Consider the following 19057-nt stretch of genomic DNA (forward strand, 5'->3'; position numbering starts at 1 on the left):
TAAAGCCTTAGAAAAGTCTGTGTGTGTGTGCGTTAGATGGATGGGAGGGTGTCCAGAAACCACTCAGCTCTAGTCTCTTTTCCCTGATTTCCTTCAGAAAATCTGAAGCAGGGAGCAAAAATAACTACCCTCTCTGAGGCTTGAACTCAGGACCTTCAGATTATGAGACTGATGCACTGCCAACTGTGCTAAGAAGGCTTGGGGAAGTTTAACCTCAGTGCATATAGGACCCTCTTCCAGCAGTGACTGGGGCAGCAAAGGAGCCAGGGGTGTGCTGGAAGAAGCGGGGAGATCTGGTGCCCAGAGACCTGTCCTGGCAGTTTTCTCAGCAGCAAATAAATCAATTCTCCCTACCAGCGAACAATCTACCAGAAATGATGGCAGTATGGGACAGGAGGTGTTCCCAAGCCAGGGACCCACTTCCACATTTCAGAGTTTAAAACTTACTCTCATTACCCTAATGTCATAACCATACAGCTAAGGGTAGCCTAGAGTTCCTCCTTACCTGTAAGGGGTTAAGAAGCTCAAATAACCTGGTTGGCACCTGACCAAAAGGACCAATGGGGAAAGAAGAGACTTTCACATCTTGGAGGGGAGGCTTTGGTATGTTCTCTTGGGAAGCAGGGAAGCATCAGGTCAGAAAACTCCTTCTCCTATAAACCATCCTAAAAGTCTCTCATATTACAAAAATTGTAAGTAAAAGCCAGGCAAGGCATGTTAGATTATCTTTTGTTCTCCTTCTGAATTTTTCCTTTGCTGGAGGGAGGTTTATTCCTGTTTTTTGTAACTTTGAAACTAAGCCGAGAGGAAGTTCTGCTATGTTTGTGAATCTTTTGTTACCCTGTAAAGTTATTTTCCATCCTGATTTTACAGAGGTGATTTTTACATTTAAAAAAAAATAAAATTCTTCTTTTAAGAACCTATCTGATTTCTCTATTGTCCTAAGACCCAGGGGGTTGGGTCTGTGATCACTTTGTAACCAATTGGTTAGGATATTATTCTCAAGCCTCCCCAGGAAAGGGGATATAGGGCTTGGGGGGATATTTTGGGGGAATAGGAACTCCAAGTGATCCTTTCCCTGATTCTTTGTTAAATCACTTGGTGGTGGCAGCATACCCTCCAAGGACAAAGACTTTGTGCCTTGGGGAAGTTTTAACCTAAGCTGGTAGAAATAAGCTTTCATGTGGGTCTCCACATCTGTACCCTAGAGCAGTGGTCTCCAAACTTTTTGGATCATGCGCCCCAGGGCCAGCTCTAGGGAAGCACAAAAAAAAAAAAAGAGAGAGAGAGAGAGAGAGAGATGAGCTGCCACCAGCAAAGAATCAAAGGTCAAGGAGCGCAGCTGCAGCCATGCCAGCGGCGCACCCCCAGGGATGGTCTTGTGCACCCCCTGAGGTGCATGCACCCCGCTTTGGAGACCACTGCCCTAGAGTTCAGAGGGAACCCTGACACCTAGCATGGCACTTTCCATGTGAATTAGGCAAAGCAAGTTGAGGAAGCTACCTGGATAATAGAAACCAGGGCTGTAGGTAAGGTTTGAACTCATAACCCCAGCAGCATTCCCCTTTGCACTAGCCAGTTGCACCCACTGCACGTGCTTCTTAGACAGCGTTGGGAAGTAGGCCGTTACCAGTCTCTGTGTTTCACACCTTTGCCTGGTAATTGAAAGGCTGCTGGTTCAAACCTAACTAAAGACGTGGCTTTTCAGTGACGAGACTCCAGTACATTTTAACAGGAAGAAAATCTCTATTCTGGTCTAGCCCCATTTGACTCCTTCTGACTGTCTTCTCCCCCAACCCCTTGTCTCTTTCCTTCCCCATTGGGGCCCTGCAGAGAGGAGCCCCAGTCAGTCTCTGTCACAGAGAGTCTGTATCCCATAAAGGGAGGGAGGGGTCACTCTAAAACATTGATAATGGGGAGAGGAGGGGTGTGTGGTTAGGGGGAGAAAGGGTGGAGAACTAACAGTGGGGCCCAGAGAGATTCCCCCACAGATCGGGGAGATCCCCTGCTGCCCACCATCAGCCAGCTGTGGGAAGAACAACTTGGGATTGCTTGGGGAAGCCACTTTTAAAAACACAAGTGTAACTTGCTAAAATTACATTTTAATAAGACCAAAGTCTCCTCAAACCCAGCGTCACAATCACTGGGACGACTTTGTCCTGATATTTTACTGGCCACAGCCACAAAGCGAGTCAAATTACAGCTCCCGTTCGGAGTCAATGCACACACAAGAATCCAGAGGCTTTTCATTCCTTAGGTTCTGCCGTCATTTCATTTCTGGCCTGTTCCAAGATTTATCATTATGCAAAGCAACGTCAGGCCCTTGGGAGTGTCCCCCCCAGTCCTGCCCGCCTCCCCGGGCAATTTAAAGGGCCTGGGACCCCCATCACCAGCCGCACAAGAGGGCTAAGGCGGCTTCCTGCCCGCTCTTGTTCCGTGTGGCGTGCCACTCTCGGAAGCAGCTGGCATGTCCCTGTGGTCCCTGGGCTGGGGGTGGGGGTCTCCACACGCTGCCCCTGCCCCATGTGCCGACTCTGCCAACTGTGGCAATGGGAGCTGCAGGGGTGGCGTCTGCGGGTAGCGGTGTGCAGACCCCCCCACCCACCCACCCACACCTAGGGGCTGCTGCCAGAGGGGGGTGTGGGTCACTTTCGGGATATGCCTGAGGTAAGTGCCACACCTCTCACCCTCTCCTGCATCGCCAACCCCCTGCCCGAGCCCAGACCCTGCACCCAAACTCTCTCCCAGAGCCCAGCCCCTCTCCCTCCCACACCCAAACTCCCTCCCAGAGCCTTAGGCAGGTGTGTGTGTGTGGAGGGGGGGCAGGACGTGGCCCCATTCTGGGCACCACCAACAATTATACATCCCTGTCCAGCCCAACTTTCTGCGGGTGCCCCTCAGCCCCCACCCGTGCAGGGTTTGAAGCTTGCATTGCTTAAATTCCAGGACACTGGGGGATTTCAGCTCCCTTTTGTCCAGAGGGAACCTTCACCCCACTCCCAACCAGATTCTTGTCCATGGGATGACTGTAAGGGGGCTGGGTCCCGCTGTGTCTTTTCTCTCTCTAGGACAGGCCAGGGTGCCTAGAACTGGGGCATCTGAGCACCCAGGACCTTCTATGGAGCTGCCCTTCCCCTTCCCCTTCTATGGTCTCATCTGTCATCAACTCCAGCCTGTTTTCTATCCATCGTCAGCACCATCCCAAGCCAGCTGCACTCGCCTCAAAAGGACAGCATCCTCTGGTGGGTGTAAATCACTGACGTCTCTCCTCTCTGAGCACTGACTGCCCCTCCGTTTCCTTGCCCCTCAGTCTGGGCAGATGGGACCTTTCCCTCCAGTGCTGGAGGATTCTCCCTTCTCATCCACCATTGTCCCAAACAGCACAGCAGGTGGGAATCTTAAAAGTACTGAGGAGACTTAGGAGCAGAAACCCCCCCAGACCTTCCATGCAATTGGCACTTGCCCCGCCCTGAGCAGGACTGAAACTGGTGCAGGGAGACTGGTGGGCCACATCCCCGCTGGGCATGAGCAAAACAGCCGGGTGAAAAGAGAACTTGGAGATGCTGGGGATTGAACCCAGGGCCTCATACATGCAAAGCATGCGCTCTACCACTGAGCTACATCCCCAGATGGGGTACAGCTGCTATGGGTTACACTCAGAGCCCCCCCCCCCCGTTTCCAGAGCATCTGGGAGCCTAAAAGCAGCATGAGGGACACAGTCCCTGCTCTGAGGGCCAAACCTGCTGTCCTGGAGGTTGCTGGTTCTTAGGGGTCACTTTGCAGCAGGGCCAGATTCAATGTGTGGGGCAGAGAGAGGGCCTGCCCTGGACTCAGGGGCAGAGATACACTCAGCCCTCTCCCCTGCATTGGCGGGGGGAGGGTGCTGCAATCCCCTGCTGGAAGGTCATGGAGGTGGGGGGCTCAGTGAGCAGCTCAACACCTGACCATGGTGGCAGAAGTGGTGTGGGGAGCTCCAGGTGTTTCTAGGATCTGCTATTTCCACTTGCCTGTAAAGTCCAGCTTTCCCCAGCACATTCACTGCAGTGCAATTGGGTCGCTGTTTCCATGGCTCTACAGCAAAGACTCACTCCCGGTTTCCCATCTATCTGCAGCACGATCAGCCTGTGTCAGTGGTTAATGAGGTGGATCTAATTGTAGATGGTTATTCATTCCCCACCTTGACAATTCAGACAGTCCCTTTCCTACTGAAATCCCCAGCACCTCAGTGATCCCAGGAGCAGGGGTTGGGGTTTCCCTGAGGGCCTGAGATTTTGAGGGTCCTTTTTTCCCTCAGCAGGGAGTGAACTCAGCTTTTCCCCCAGCCCAGACATTCCATGAAATAACTGTAGCAGCATAAAGAAAGAGGGGAGGGAACATCTCACGGCCAGGGCTGGAGGTGCCCAGGGCCTCCTGCTTGTCCATTGTTTCCATCGCAGAAGAGGAAGGTTCCATGGAATTTGACACCCTGCTTTGCACAAGGGACAGAGAAAGATCTTGCTGTTCCTGTGTCTGTGCAAAGAAAATTGTGCTTCTGTATGAAAGAGAGGTGGAAAATGGCCCCATGGTGGGACAATATCCTCAGGATTAAGAGCAAAGGACTCAGGCTGAGAACTGATTTCACTCCACTCATCTGGGATCTAACAAATTCTCTTCCATGGAGACACTGGGAACTTGTGACATTGCCCCAGACTCTGGGGGTTCGGGCTCCTTTAGCTCTTGGTAAAAACATGAACCTGATTCCAAGAAGGGAGAGAGGAGAAGCCTGAAGCTGACTTTAGTTCCAGGCTGGGGCCTCCTGGGTGGGTGGAAACTTCCTTTGCTGCTCCCAGGGGACAGCAGCTACTGGCGACATCCCAGGGCTGGGATGAAAGGGGAATGTTGCAGGGACTTTACCATACAGGCCCCATCCTGCTTCTCAGAGCCCACAGGAGAGAAACTGGAGACGGGCGAGTCATTTCTCAGCTGCATTCTCAGGAGAAGTAAGAAGCTGTCCTTGAACAGACACACAGGAGAGTAACCGCGGCCATTCTGCAGAGACATCTGATTGCCAGGGGATCCAGCTAGGAGAGGGAGCGCTGGGGGATCTGCAGTTTTTGCAGGGGGGAGGAGGGCCAGACCAATGGGGCTGTTTTAGGAGTCACAAGTGGCTTTGCCAGTGGGGAGGCTGGAGGTCACATGTTGGGGGTAGGGTGGGGCATTAGAGATTACAGGATGTGAGGCTGGTTAAAATGGAACTGCACAAAAAAACCTCCCCTTTTGCTCCAGCTAAAGGCCCTACTTTGGCCTGTCCCCGTTTCATGAAAATCTCCATCTCTACCCTGGCTCTCGGAAACCCCCCTCTCTCCCATGGGTATTTTCACAGTTTCTTCCTTTTTTCGTGGTCTCGTAGAAATATTTTTGCCATCAGAATGATCAAGTACATTTAAAATGAGAAAAACAATCAAACAACACATCTGTATCTTCTTCACCAGGCATGGTGTCATGTCTGAATTTTTATACTGAAAAGTCTCGGCAGGCAGAGTCACCCCTACATTTATTTCACTCAGGCCCAGGACTTGCACCCAGCAGTTCTCGGGGCTGTGGGACAGAAATGAGCTACACTGGCAGCAGCGAGGGGGGACGGGTGGGACTGAGCTGTCTGGGGAATATTTTAATCCTTATCTATTTTTTGGAGGATTAAATCAATGCAGCTTCCACTTCTCCGTCTCTCCCCAGGAAATAACGTTTCTGTGCAAAGTACCCAAACCTTTTAACAATAAGAAGTGAAATGAAATGGCCACATGATGGCATCAGAACCTAAGAAATGAGAAGCCATGTTGTTGTTCAATGTGCATTGAAGCTGAAAAGGGAGAGGTTTTCTCTTTGACTCCTAGGCCCCCACTCTAATCCACTAGACACCCCTTTCCTCTCACAGCCAGGAATAGAACCTAGGAGTCGTGACAACTAGCCCGAAAACTCTAGCCCTCTAGACCCTTCTCCCTGGGACAAAGGAGAAGCTCTGAGACCCCTGTGTTCTCCCCTCGCCTCCCTGCCTTTGCTGCAATTGAAACCCAATGGGGTTTCCTTAGGCAGTTTTGAATCTTGCTCCCAGGAAGGGTGTAATTTTAGATGCAGGTTCCAAATAGTGCAATTAATGAGCCAGAAGGGGCAGCCAGAGGGAACCTGCTGCTTTGCATTCCTGACATTGTGTAGCCATCATGTGGCCATTCTGTCTCAGTTCCTTTAATTAAAAAATTGGGTTTTTTTCATAGAAACAATATTTTCCTCAAAGAGACACAGGGGCAGATTAATCTATGAAGGGAAGGTGATTCTGAGGCAGTTCTGGAGCAGAACGGAACATTTTCCGCATCACTAAATTATTTTGTTCTGCCTCACAGAGAGAGAGAGAGAAAATAAATCTGAAAATAATCTGAGCTACCAACACACTTCACATCATGAAATACACAAGTTTCTGGTCAGTGAGTTGTGTTCATTTACATAATATGAAAAATATGTTCGGGGCAATGCATGAAAACCTCATGGCATTGAACAACCCACCTGATATAGTTAATGTACTAGATAAAACTTAAAGAAGTTAAGAAAGATGTGTTTATAAATTAACTTGTTGTGCCATTTACACACGCACAAGACACAGAAGAAACTGAATTATGTGAGCTACTAAAATTTCCGATTTCTCACAGCATTTTAGTTCTCAAAGTTGTTTTAATTTGCTTATTTTTTTGGAACTAGAAATGGGGAAAGAGTACATTGAAGTCAGTGGAATTACCGCAGTGAGGGATTAGTCTCATTATTTGTCACTAACAACAGCCTGTGTTACAACAGAGTTAACTTTGTGAAAATCTCTTACCCTTCCAGAACATCGAGTTCAGTAAAACTCAAACTCTGGAAAAACAGGGAATACAGAGCGACAGTAACCTTAACTGTCAACCCAGATAACCTTAACTCTGCCCTCTAGAAGAGAATCACTGATAGCATATGAGAACAAAGAAAGGTTTGGGGACAAATTACAGCTACTTCCCGAGAGTTTGTTTCTTCTGCAATTAATAGATCCTGGCCAGAATAAAAAATCAATTGATCCTGGCCTGGTGTCTGGCCATGGAATTTACTATTTCCAATTTTTATCCCAGCACATTTAAAGGCAGAACTGTTTTACAAAAGCTCCTTTATTTTAGGTTATTCAAACAAGCCACTTCCCCACCTATTTCAAGGAGATGGTATTATTCTGACCCACAGGGAACTTTAAATAACATGAAAAAAGGAAAGGAGGACTTGTGGCACCTTAGACACTAATACATTTATTTGAGCATAAGCTTTCGTGAGCTACAGCTCACTTCATCGGATACATTCAGTGGCAAATACAATGGGGAGATTTATATACACAGAGAATACATCATACAACTACAATACCCACCTGCTGAAGTGAAGAAACAGATTGACAGAGCCAGAAGAGTACCCACAAGTTACCTACTACAGGACAGGCCCAACAAAGAAAACATCAGAAAGCCACTAGCCATCACCTTCAGCCCCCAACTAAAACCTCTCCAACGCATCATCAAGGATCTACAACCTATCCTGAAAGACGACTCATCACTCTCACAAATCTTGGGAGACAGGCCAGTCCTTGCTTACAGACAGCCCCCCAACCTGAAGCAAATACTCACCATCAACCACACACCACACAACAGAACCACTAACCCAGGAACCTATCCTTGCAACAAAGCCCGTTGCTAACTGTGTCCACATATCTATTCAGGGGACACCATCACAGGGCCTAATCACATCAGCCACACTATCAGAGGCTCGTTCACCTGCACATCCACCAATGTGATATATGCCATCATGTGCCAGCAATGCCCCTCTGCCATGTACATTGGTCAAACTGGACAGTCTCTACGTAAAAGAATAAATGGACACAAATCAGACGTCAAGAATTAGAACATTCAAAAGCCAGTCGGAAACACTTCAATCTCTCTGGTCACTCAATTACAGACCTAAAAGTGGCAATTCTTCAACCAAAAAACTTCCAGAAACAGACTCCAATGAGAGACTGCTGAATTGGAATTAAGTTGCAAACTGGATACAATTAATTAGGCTTGAATAAAGACTGGGAGTGGATGGGTCATTACACAAAGTAAAACTATTTCCCCATGTTTATTTCCCCTGACCCCCCTCCCCTCCCGCTGTTCCTCAGATGTTCTTGTCAACTGGTGGAAATGGCCCACCTTGATTATCACTACAAAAGGTTCTCCCCCTCCCCCCGGCTCTCCTGCTGGTATTAGCTCACCTTACCTGATCACTCTGGTAACAGTGTGTATGGTAACACCCATTGTTTCATGTTTTCTGTGTATATAAATCTCCCCACTGTATTTTCCACTGAATGCATCCGATGAAGTGAGCTGTAGCTCACGAAAGCTTATGCTCAAATAAATTGGTTAGTCTCTAAGGTGCCACAAGTACTCCTTTTCTTTTCCGGATACAGAGTAACACGGCTGCTATTCTGGAACTTTAAATAACATGCTAAAGATCATAGAATCATAGAATCATAGAATATCAGGGTTGGAAGGGACCTCAGGAGGTCATCTAGTCCAACCCCCTGCTCAAAGCAGGACCAATCCCCAATTAAATCATCCCAGCCAGGGCTTTGTCAAGCCTGACCTTAAAAACTTCTAAGGAAGGAGATTCTACCACCTCCCTAGGTAACGCATTCCAGTGTTTCACCACCCTTCTAGTGAAAAAGTTTTTCCTAACATCCAACCTAAACCTCCTTCACTGCAACTTGAGACCATTACTCCTTGTCCTGTCCTCTTCTACCACTGAGAATAGTCTAGAACCATCTTCTCTGGAACCACCTCTCAGGTAGCTGAAAGCAGCTATCAAATCCCCCCTCATTCTTCTCTTCTGCAGACTAAACAATCCCAGTTCCCTCAGCCTCTCCTCATAAGTCATGTGTTCCAGACCCCTAATCATTTTTGTTGCCCTTTGCTGGACTCTCTCCAATTTATCCACATTCCTTAGGAGAAAATGAAGGGAGAAAAAACCAAAAACCACTAAACCATTGCTGTTTCTACCCAAGCGATCAATGAGACCCGAAAGTGAGACTAGAGAAGTAAGACTGTGCAATTAACTATCTGGTACTACACTAACTCTGCAGTTACTTAGATGCAGACACAACCAGCTCTATGGTTGGTAACCTTACAGAGACTCTGCTGCTGATCATGAACGAGAAGCACATTCCCTTTAAACACCTGGCATTTGAATGCATCGGAAAATCACAAGGAACAGCGATCTGTGTTAAAGGAAGGTTGCCATTTATTAAACCCCCAATTTATATTGTGTGCACAAAGAGAGGTTTGAATGTGTAACAGGTAGTTTGGTAAATCTTGGTTATTTTATTTTTGTCAGAGGTTCCTGTCCACCTCCAGTAGAGTTTTCAGTCCCAATGGCAACTTACTTACCAAATGTAACACAAACTAGTCCATTCCTCCCAAGGGGATGGGGTTCTTGTTCTTCTGCACATTGTAGCCCACGGAGACCAAGGACCTGCAAATGTGCCTTCATATTATACCTTTGTTTAATTGATGAAAACATAAACTAGACACTTAGAGGATTGGAACTGATTTCAGTGGAGGGACCTGTTTGCTAGGTTTTTATGCGTTTGTAGAGGAAAACATTGAGTGTTTCCATTCACTTCAGGTATCCCTATTCAGTGGAACTCCTGAACATAATGGAAATGGATATGCAATTCTTTTTGTTAAAGGAAGAGGGCACTTGGATTTGAACGACGGACCACTTGATCTGCAGTCAAACACTCTACCACTGAGCTACACCCCCCATGACATTTGCATTGGTAAGTCAGTGATCTCAAGGATCTTGAAGGACAGGCCCTGCCTCAGACAGCTCTTTTTCCACTCCCAGACCACAGTGGTTTTAAAACTGGGGTTCGATTAAACTTTATATATACCTGTAGACAGCACAGCTTGCCCACTCACTGACCGAGCTTCTCCCACTGACATAGCTACCACCTCTTGGGGAGGTGGATTAACTACACGGATGGGACAGCTCTCTCCCATCCCCTTAGAGCATCTTCATTATTTATGACTAAATAGGAAATAACCTACCGAATGGACAGTAAATAATTTATAAAATATTGCTCTGTCTGCATTCAGTATGGGTAACTGGTCATATTGGGCTGCATTAGCAGGAGGATTGCGAGCAGATCGAGGGAAGTGATTATTTCCTGCTATTTGGCACTGGTGGGGCCACATCTGGAGTATTATCTCCAGTTTTTAGCCCCCCCACTACAGAAAGGATGTAGACAAATTGGAGAGAGTCCAGCAGAGGGCAACAAAAATGATCAGGGGACTGCAACACATGAGTTATGAGGAAAGGCTGAGGGAACTGGGGATGTTTAGTCTGCAGAAGAGAAGAATGAGGGGGGATTTGATAGCTGCTTTCAACTACCTGAGAGGTGGATACAAAGAGGATGGATCTAGACTGTTCTCAGTGCTGGCAGATGACAGAATAAGGAGTAATGGTCTCAAGTTGCAGTGTGGGAGGTGTAGGTTGGATATTAGAAAACACTATTTCCCTAGGAGGGTGATGAAGAACTGGAATGGGCTCCCTAGGGAGGTGGTGGAATCTCCATCCTCAGAGGTTTGTAAGGCCCGGCTTGCCAAAGCCCTGGCTGGGATGATTTAGTTGGTGTTGGTCCTGCTTTGAGTAGGGGGTTGGACTCAATGACATTCTGAGGTCTCTTCCAACCCTGATCGAGGGTTAGAATAACATTTCCAAACAAACGGTCGGTTGAGCTGAGTGCAAATCGCTATTATAATCCCCCCTGTCCAGTAGCCCTAGGGCAGGTTCCAAGCATTGGATTCGAGCTGCTGAGTCAGCTTCCTGCAATGAGTTTCAGCCTTCCCAGAGGTAATTTGTGAGGGCTCGCCATTTTCGGATGTTCTTGTTTAATTCCCATCCACCCAATTCAAATGAGTTTGAAATTACTCATAGCAACATTCTTTCACCTACTTTGGTAAACTGAGAACAGTTAGGAAATGTTGTACTGAGTGACGAGTCAGGGGGGAACAGAGCGATAGTCATTTGTAAACCAGTTGCATTAAGAACCACAGGCCTCTGGATGGGGGTAGGCCACCGTGGGGATGGGGGTGCACAGACAATTTGGAGGGAGGTGGCGGAGTAGGGGGTGCAAGAGGTTGAATTAGGGTACATTTTCCCTTGGTCCCAAAAGGGGCAGCACGACAAGTCCAATTAAAAGGGGGTGTCACGCCTGAAGAATTTAGAATATCCACCAAAATAACAGGAATAACGAGACAAACACAGAACCCAATTTTTTGTTGCGACAGGGGACCCACGGCGTTCTGGGGTGTTCTTCCACTGGCGACAGCTTGCCCATAAAGTGTCTGAAAAACTAAATAAACATTCCCCAGCCCCTGGGTGGGGACAGATGATTGCTTATAAATACCCCTTTCTTTTTACAAATTTTTCGCTGACTGCAGGAAAACAGAAGAATTACCTTTATGTTTTTTGTTTGTTTTATACAAAGGATACTTGCTGCATATCTAGGCAGAGTAGGCCTGTCTGTGTAAACACGGCCTGTTCCTGAAGTCTTTCCCCCAGCTCATCTCTAGATGTGAGGGGGGAGGTCATTCAGATCCTCCTTACACTTAGTATTTAAAAACTCTTTCTTTTCCCAACTTCTGCTGGCCTTAGATTTCTCCTCCTGTCTGTTCTTTAACAGCTCAGATGAGGTGACTGAGTGGTTAAGGTGATGGACTGCTAATCTATTGTACTTTGCATGCATGGGTTTGAATCCCATCCTCATTGTGCGCATTTAGTCTTCGCCCCTCCTTAATGAACAACCATCTCCCCTTTGGTACAATGACAGACCAAGCCACAATGCTTCCTGTAAACAAAAGCCTTCTCAGGAACTCAGACCTCCTTGCTTTCAATAAAATGTGTCTAAATCCCAGATTTCTCAAAGAGTTCTATATTTCTTCGTTTATATCTCAAAAGGTAACATCCTAATAATCTCCCCCAAATACCCTGGGACCTGCCCAAATAATTTAAATGCCCCCCACCTCAGCAAGGCAACGACAGTGACCCACAGCTAGCGTGTCTAGGCCAAGCTGTTCTGAAGGAGGCAACTCAAACATTTTCTCTCTGCTTCCCTTGGCAAGGTCTGACTGGGAAAACAAAATCCCCCAAATGGAAAATTTTCTACTGAGAAACCAATACTAGTCTGTCTGGGGACTTTGATTTGAGTTGATTATTATTAGTCTCGTCTGATCTCTGAATTATTTCAGTTCAGTCTTTGTCCTCCAGATGTGTTGCCAGGTGTTGAGTTGTGGGGGAGAAAGGCCAAGTCATGATGTCTCTTCCCCTCTTTCATAGTTTCTTCCAACTTTCTAGAAAGCTCCTTTGCTAGGATGTGAGTCAAGCAGTGTCCATTGTCTCCGGGCTGTCTCAGAGAAGTCTGCATTGTACACGGTTCCTGGGATAGTCCTTGGGAGTGTGGATACCTTTACTGGCCCAGCAGCGAGTCTGGCTCCTCCATGTCGCACCGGAAAGGCTGGTGGTGGGCACTTCCCAACCTCAGAACATATTTCAATAACACACCCAGAGTAAAACTTCATCACCTCCCAGACAAAAAAGGATAGCACACACCAGGTATTAACGTTAATCCAACCAGGTATTAACGTTCAACAGATCACAACTTTTACAATGATACCTCACAAGACACATGTTGTACAAACCATATCATCATTATGTGACAGTGGTGACTATGGGGCTTCCAGGGTGCTGCTTTGAGCACAGCCTGCCACCCCTGGGCTGACATTGCAATGGAGACGTACCCTTAGAGTTCATCTCTCCCGGGATAAAGATGGCAGCAGGGCTGGCCTGGGTCATCTGACTTGGGCTCATGGAGCTTAAGCTGTGGGGCTAAAAACTGGGGAGCAGATATCTGTGTTCAGGCTGAAGCCTGGGTTCGGAAACCCTCACCCCTCCTGGGGCCTCAGAGGTTGGGCTCAAGCTCATAGGTCTGCGCTGTCATTTTATAGTCCTGCAGCCCAAGCCCCATAAGCCTGAGTCAGCTCACCCGGGCTTTGAGACAGGTGCCCTGGGTGTTTTAATTGCAGCGTAGACATAACATTAGGATACGACTACAGTGCAGTGAAACACGCACGGCTGGCCTGTGTCATATTAATCAAGATCATGCGGCTTGGGCTGTAAAGTTGCAGTGTACATGTCTTGCCTAGGCTCAGTACCCTGCTCTAGGGGCCCAGAAGGTTGGGAGGGAGTTTCACAAGCGGAAATGGTAAAACCGCAGTGAAGTATTACCCTGGGCTCAGTGGCATTTCTCCAGTGGTCTGTCTGCTTTGGGGCAGGGACAAAAACACGTCCTGCTGCATTCGTTATTTCAAAGGGAGGTTTAGGATTTTCGTTCTCAGACACGGTGCACTAAGCAGGACTCCACCCTCGGCGTAAACTAAATGAGCCGCCCACAGATTCTGGCAGCCCCAATGAGCCATTTGGTGGGAGAGCTCAGACCCACCCCTGTCCCAGAGCGAGGGGGTCGTCTGTGACAGGGCTGGGCCACTGACCTACGAGCTCCTAACTCCCAAACTTTCAGTAACTCTATTATCAGTGACTGCGATTATAATTTAAACCATAAGAAAAAACACACTGGGCTATACCAAAGGTCCATCTATCTCTTGTCTTCTGACTGTAGCCAATACCAGGTGCCCTAAAAAGCCACTCAACAAGGCACCACTGGGAGTCGAACCCAGGATCTCCTGTTTACAAGACAGGTGCTTTAGCCAGCTAAGCCATGGCGCCTGCTGCTGCCTAAGACCTGGTGTCTGCCCTCACCTGACTCCCTGCCCACCCCCACCACAGCCGGACAAGCGTTGCTTGTGTTTCGGTTCTGTCAAGCAGAGGAGCAGGAGAAGTTTTGCTCCCAAGGTGTGTGTGTGATTCTTTGGACGGGTCTACAATACAAAATTAGGTTGGTGTCATTACAATACTTCGGGGTTTAAAAAATTTACCACCCCCCCAAGCAATGCAGTTATAGCAACCTAACCCTGGTGTAGCTAGCCCCGGGTCTGCAGGAGGCATAGCCTGGGGAGATGCTTGCTTAGTGAAGACCCAGAGAATAGGTGGCCCGTGGCTCTTGCATTTGGGGAGGCTGGGCATGAGCCGTGGAAGCTCCCTAGAAGTGGGGGGGCCATCGGGCCCCCCTCCACACCCCTCGTTTGTTCTCCTCCCTCTGAGGCCCCACCTGTGCCCCACCCTCTCTCCCATTTGGTCACTACCCACCCCAGCTCTGCCTCTTCTGCTCAGGCCTCCTGGTCCACCTTTTTCTCACTCCGCTCCTCCCCTGAGGCCTCCTCGCCTCCTGCTTCTCCCTCTCCACCCACTGCCTCAAGGTCTGCCCACCGCCCACACCTCTCTGCCCCCTCCCTGAGACCTGCCCTGCCCAACGCACACACCTCTCTGCCCCTCCCCTGAGACCCGCCCTGCCCACCTCCCACACCTCTCTGCCCCCTCCCTGAGACCCGCCCTGTCCACCACCCACACCTCTCTGCCCCTCCCCTGAGACCCACCCTGCCCACACCTCTCTGCCCCTCCCCTGAGACCCGTCCTGTCCACCTCTTTCTTCATGCTGCTGTTGTTATTCCATGAAACATCAAGGTTGGAATAAGAAGCTGAGTTTACTCCAGGGTGAGGGGAAAAAAGGAGCCATGAACCCCCTGGCAAAGCTCAGTGCCCCAGAGAAAACCTGCCCCCTGCTAGTGGAATCACCGATGTGCCGGCAATATGACGGGAAAGGGACGGTCTGAATTGTCAGGGAAGGAAATCAATAGCAATCTGCAGCTACATAAGAATGGCCAGACGGGATGAGACCAAAGGTTCATAGAATCATAGAATATCAGGGTTGGAAGGGACCCCTGAAGGTCATCTAGTCCAACCCCCTGCTCGAAGCAGGACCAATTCCCAGTTAAATCATCCAGCCCAGTATCCTGCCTCCCGACAGTGACCCATGCCAGGTGCCCCAGAGGGAGTGAACAGAACAGGTAACGGTCAATGATCTCTCTCCTGCCATCCATCTCCACCCTCTGACAAACAGAGGCTATGGACACCTTTCCTTACCCATCCTGGCTAATAGCCATTCATGGACTTAACCTCCATGAATTTATCCAGTTCTCTTTTCAACCCTGTTATAGTCCTAGCCTTCACCACCTCCTCAGGCAAGGAGTTCCACAGGTTGACTGTGCGCTGAGTGAAGAAGAACTTCCTTTTATTTGTTTTCCCATGAATTTCATTTGGTGGCCCCTAGTTCTTATATTATGGGAACAAGTAAATAACTTTTCCCTATTCACTTTCTCCACACCACTCATGATTTTACAGACCTCTACCATATCCCCCCTTCGTCTCCTCTTTTCCAAGCTGAAAAGTCCTAGCCTCTTTAAGCTCTCCTCCTATGGGACCCGTTCCAAACCCCTAATCGTTTTAGTTGCCCTTCTCTGAACCTTTTCTAATGCCAGTATATCTTTTTTGAGGTGAGGAGATCACATCTGTACGCAGGATTCAAGATGTGGGCGTACCATGGATTTGTATAAGGGTGTAGGGAGCCAGGGTGGGTTCCTCCGAACCAGAGGGTAAAGAGCCACCCTCTCAGCCTGAGTGGTTGGGGCCCGGCCAAGCATACGCCAATCCCCGGAAGGGGTGGGGTGGGACAGAAGTAAAAAGGGTGGGCCCATGGAGGGCGGCAACTGGGAGGGAGGGAGACCCAGGCTGCTGGCTGCTCCCTCCAGACCCTGCTGCCGACCCAGGGGAGGCCCTGGGCCAGGAGGAACCTGACCGGAGGAAGGACTGGGGCAACCAGGGCTGCCAGCCGCTGAGTCCCCGGAGGGGCCCGGCTGTAGCCCGGGCCAGCGTGAGCCCGACACAGAGCGGGAGCTGGAGCTGCCAGCCGCTGGACACCCGGACAAGCTGGAGGGACTGGAGAGGAAGTAGCCCAGGGGCAGAACTGCACCGTGTGGGGGGCGTATTTGGTCAGCGGGGCGTGGATGGTTCTCCACTCACCCAGCGGCGGGACCTTCGCCTCCCGCCACTGTCAGGGCCCTGGGCTGGAACGCAGTGGAGTCGGGTGGGCCTGCGTTCCCCTGCCCTGGCCAGCCCGCCTCGGGTAGACCCGCGCACCGTAGACCCGCGCCGGCGTGCCCCAGGGCTTGAGGGGCGTGCTACGGACTCGGGCCGGCGTGCCCCGGGGCTTGAGGGGCGCACTACGGACTCCGGCCAGCACACCTTTTCCGCTAATTCCCCAGCGCCCGAAAGGTGTGACTGAGGCCTGCCCGTGGAACCATAGCTCTCCATCACCCCCTAGGGGCTCGGTGTACCGATTGAAACCGGTCACAAAGGGCAATAAGATCTTCTCCGTCTTATTCTCTATCCCTTTTTTAATGATTCCTAACACCCCGTTTGCTTTTTTGACAGCCGCTGCGCACTGCGTGGACGTCTTCAGTGAACTATCCACGGTGACTCCAAGATCTTTCTCCTGATTAGCTGGAGCTAAATTAACCCCCAATCATATTGGGGTTATTTTTTCCAATGTGCATTACTTTACATTTATCCACATTAAATTTCATTTGCCATTTTGCTGCCCAGTCACTTAGTTTTGTGAGATCTTTTTGAAGTTCTTCAGAATCTGCTTTGGTCTTAACTATCTTGAGCAGTTTAGTATCATCTGCAAACTTTGCCACCTCACCATTTATCCCTTTCTCCAGATTATTTATGAATAAGTTGAATAGGTTTGGTCCTAGGACTGACCCTTGGGGAACACCACAAGTTACCCCCTCCATTCTGAAAATTTACCATTTATTCCTATCCTTTGTTCCCTGTCTTTTAACCAGTTCTCAATCCATGAAAGGATCTTCCCTCTTATCCCATGGCAACTTAATTTAGGCAAGAGCCTTTGGTGAGGGACCTTCTCAAAGGCTTTTTGGAAATCTAAGTACACTATGTCCACTGGATCCCCCTTGTCTGCATGTTTGTTGCCCCTTCAAAGATCTCTAAGAGATCAGTAAGACATGATTTCCCTTTACAGAAACCATGTTGACTTTTGCCCAACAATTTGCCCAGTACTGATGTTAGACTTACTGGTCTGTAATTACCAGGATCCCCTCTAGAGCCCTTTTAAAATATTGGTGTAACATTAGCTGTCTTCCAGTCACTGGGTACAGAAGCTGATTTAAAGGACAGGTTACAAACCCTAGTTAATCGTTCCACAATTTCACATTTGAGTTCTTTCAGAACTCTTGGGTGAATGCCATCTGGTCCCAATGACTTGTTACTGTTAAGTTTCTCAATTAATTCCAAAACCTCCGCTAATGACACTTCAATCTGTGACAATTCCTCAGATTTGTCACCTACAAAGGATGGCTCAGGTTTGGGAATCTCCCTAACATCCTCAGACGTGAAGACTGAAGCAAAGAATTCATTTAGTTTCTCCGCCATGACTGTATCGTCTTTAAGTGCTCCTTTTGTATCTCGATCGTCCAGGGGCCCCACTGGTTGTTTAGCAGGCTTCCTGCTTCTGATGTACTTTAAAAACATTTTGTTATTACCTTTTGAGGTTTTGACTAGCTGTTCTTCAAACTCCTTTTTGGCTTTTCTTATTACACTTTTACACTTCATTTGGCAGTGTTTGTGCTCCTTTCTATTTACCTCACTAGGATTCGACTTCCACTTTTTAAAAGATGCCTTTTTATCTCTCACTGCTTCTTTTACATGGTTGTTAAGCCACGGTGGCTCTTTTTAAATTCTTTTACTGTGTTTTTTAATTTGGGGTATACATTTAAGTTGAGCATCTATTATGGTGTCTTTTGAAAAGTGTCCATGCAGCTTGCAGGGATTTCACTCAAATACTCACCAGCAATCACACACCACACAACAGAACCACTAACCCAGGAACCTATCCTTGCAACAAAGCCCGTTGCCAACTGTGTCCACATATCTATTCAGGGGACACCATCACAGGGCCTAATCACATCAGCCACACTATCAGAGGCTTGTTCACCTGCACATCTACCAATGTGATGTATGCCATCATGTGCCAGCAATGCCCCTTTGCCATGTACATTGGCCAAACTGGACAGTCTCTACATAAAAGAATAAATGGACACGAATCAGACGTCAAGAATTAGAACATTCAAAAACCAGTCGGAGAACACTTCAATCTCTCTGGTCACGCGATTACAGACCTAATAAGTGGCAATTCTTCAACAAAAAAACTTCAAAAACAGACTCCAAAAAGAGAGACTGCTGAATTGGAATTAATTTGCAAACTGGATACAATTAACTTAGGCTTGAATAGAGACAGGCAGTGGATGGGTCATTACACAAAGTAAAACTATTTCCCCTTGTTTATTTCTCCTCCTATGGTTCTTGTCAACTGATGGAAATGGCTCATCTTAATTATCACTACAAAAGATCCTCCACCGCTCTCCTGCTGGTAATCGCTCACCTTTCCTGATCACTCTGGTTACAGTGTGTATGGTGACACCCATTGTTTCATGTTCTCTGTGTATATAAATCTCCCCACTGTATTTTCCACTGCATGCATCCGATGAAGTGAGCTGTAGCTCACGAAAGCTTATGCTCTAATAAATCTCCTCTAATAAATCGGTTAGTCTCTAAGGTGGCACAAGTCCTCCTTTTCTTTTTACGGATACAGACTAACACGGCCGCTACTCTGAAACTCTAGTCACTGTACCTTTTAATTTCTGTTTAACTAACCTCTTCATTTTTGCACAGTTCCCCTTTCTGAAATTAAATGCCACAGTGTTGGGCTCCATTCTCAGACATCGCTGACATCCTTAACCACAAACACTCTCTCCTCATGCTCCAGCCAGCAGGGAAATGGGCAGGAATTCTCGCTGTTCAGCCACGGGCCCACTGACACAATGGCACAGCCGTCAGTGTGCTGGGGAAGCTGGTCTGAGGAAACAATTGGAAACGATCACGCAGTGAGAACAGA

The 19057-nt window shown here is 48.3% G+C and overlaps 1 protein-coding gene and 3 non-coding genes across 4 annotated transcripts in view; 1 reads left to right on the top strand and 3 right to left on the bottom strand.

Annotated features, from left to right (window-relative positions):
• Nucleotides 1–125: 125 nt before the first annotated feature.
• TRNAM-CAU (transfer RNA methionine (anticodon CAU)) lies at nucleotides 126–198 on the bottom strand. The gene has a single exon. It is a non-coding gene; the product is annotated as a tRNA-Met (tRNA).
• Nucleotides 199–2658: 2460 nt separating this feature from the next.
• Nucleotides 2659–19057, top strand: part of LOC144258214 (uncharacterized) — a 33455-nt gene continuing 17056 nt past the window's right edge. Inside the window, exons 1-2 of the mRNA XM_077806618.1 lie at nucleotides 2659–2667; nucleotides 3311–3389. Coding sequence (XP_077662744.1) covers nucleotides 2659–2667; nucleotides 3311–3389 — 88 coding nt within the window. The remainder of the gene's footprint in view (nucleotides 2668–3310; nucleotides 3390–19057) is intronic.
• Nucleotides 3556–3627, bottom strand: TRNAA-UGC (transfer RNA alanine (anticodon UGC)). The gene has a single exon. It is a non-coding gene; the product is annotated as a tRNA-Ala (tRNA).
• Nucleotides 13781–13854, bottom strand: TRNAT-UGU (transfer RNA threonine (anticodon UGU)). The gene has a single exon. It is a non-coding gene; the product is annotated as a tRNA-Thr (tRNA).

The sequence above is a fragment of the Eretmochelys imbricata genome, chromosome 28, assembly GCF_965152235.1.
Source record: "Eretmochelys imbricata isolate rEreImb1 chromosome 28, rEreImb1.hap1, whole genome shotgun sequence".
Taxonomy (NCBI): domain Eukaryota; kingdom Metazoa; phylum Chordata; order Testudines; family Cheloniidae; genus Eretmochelys; species Eretmochelys imbricata.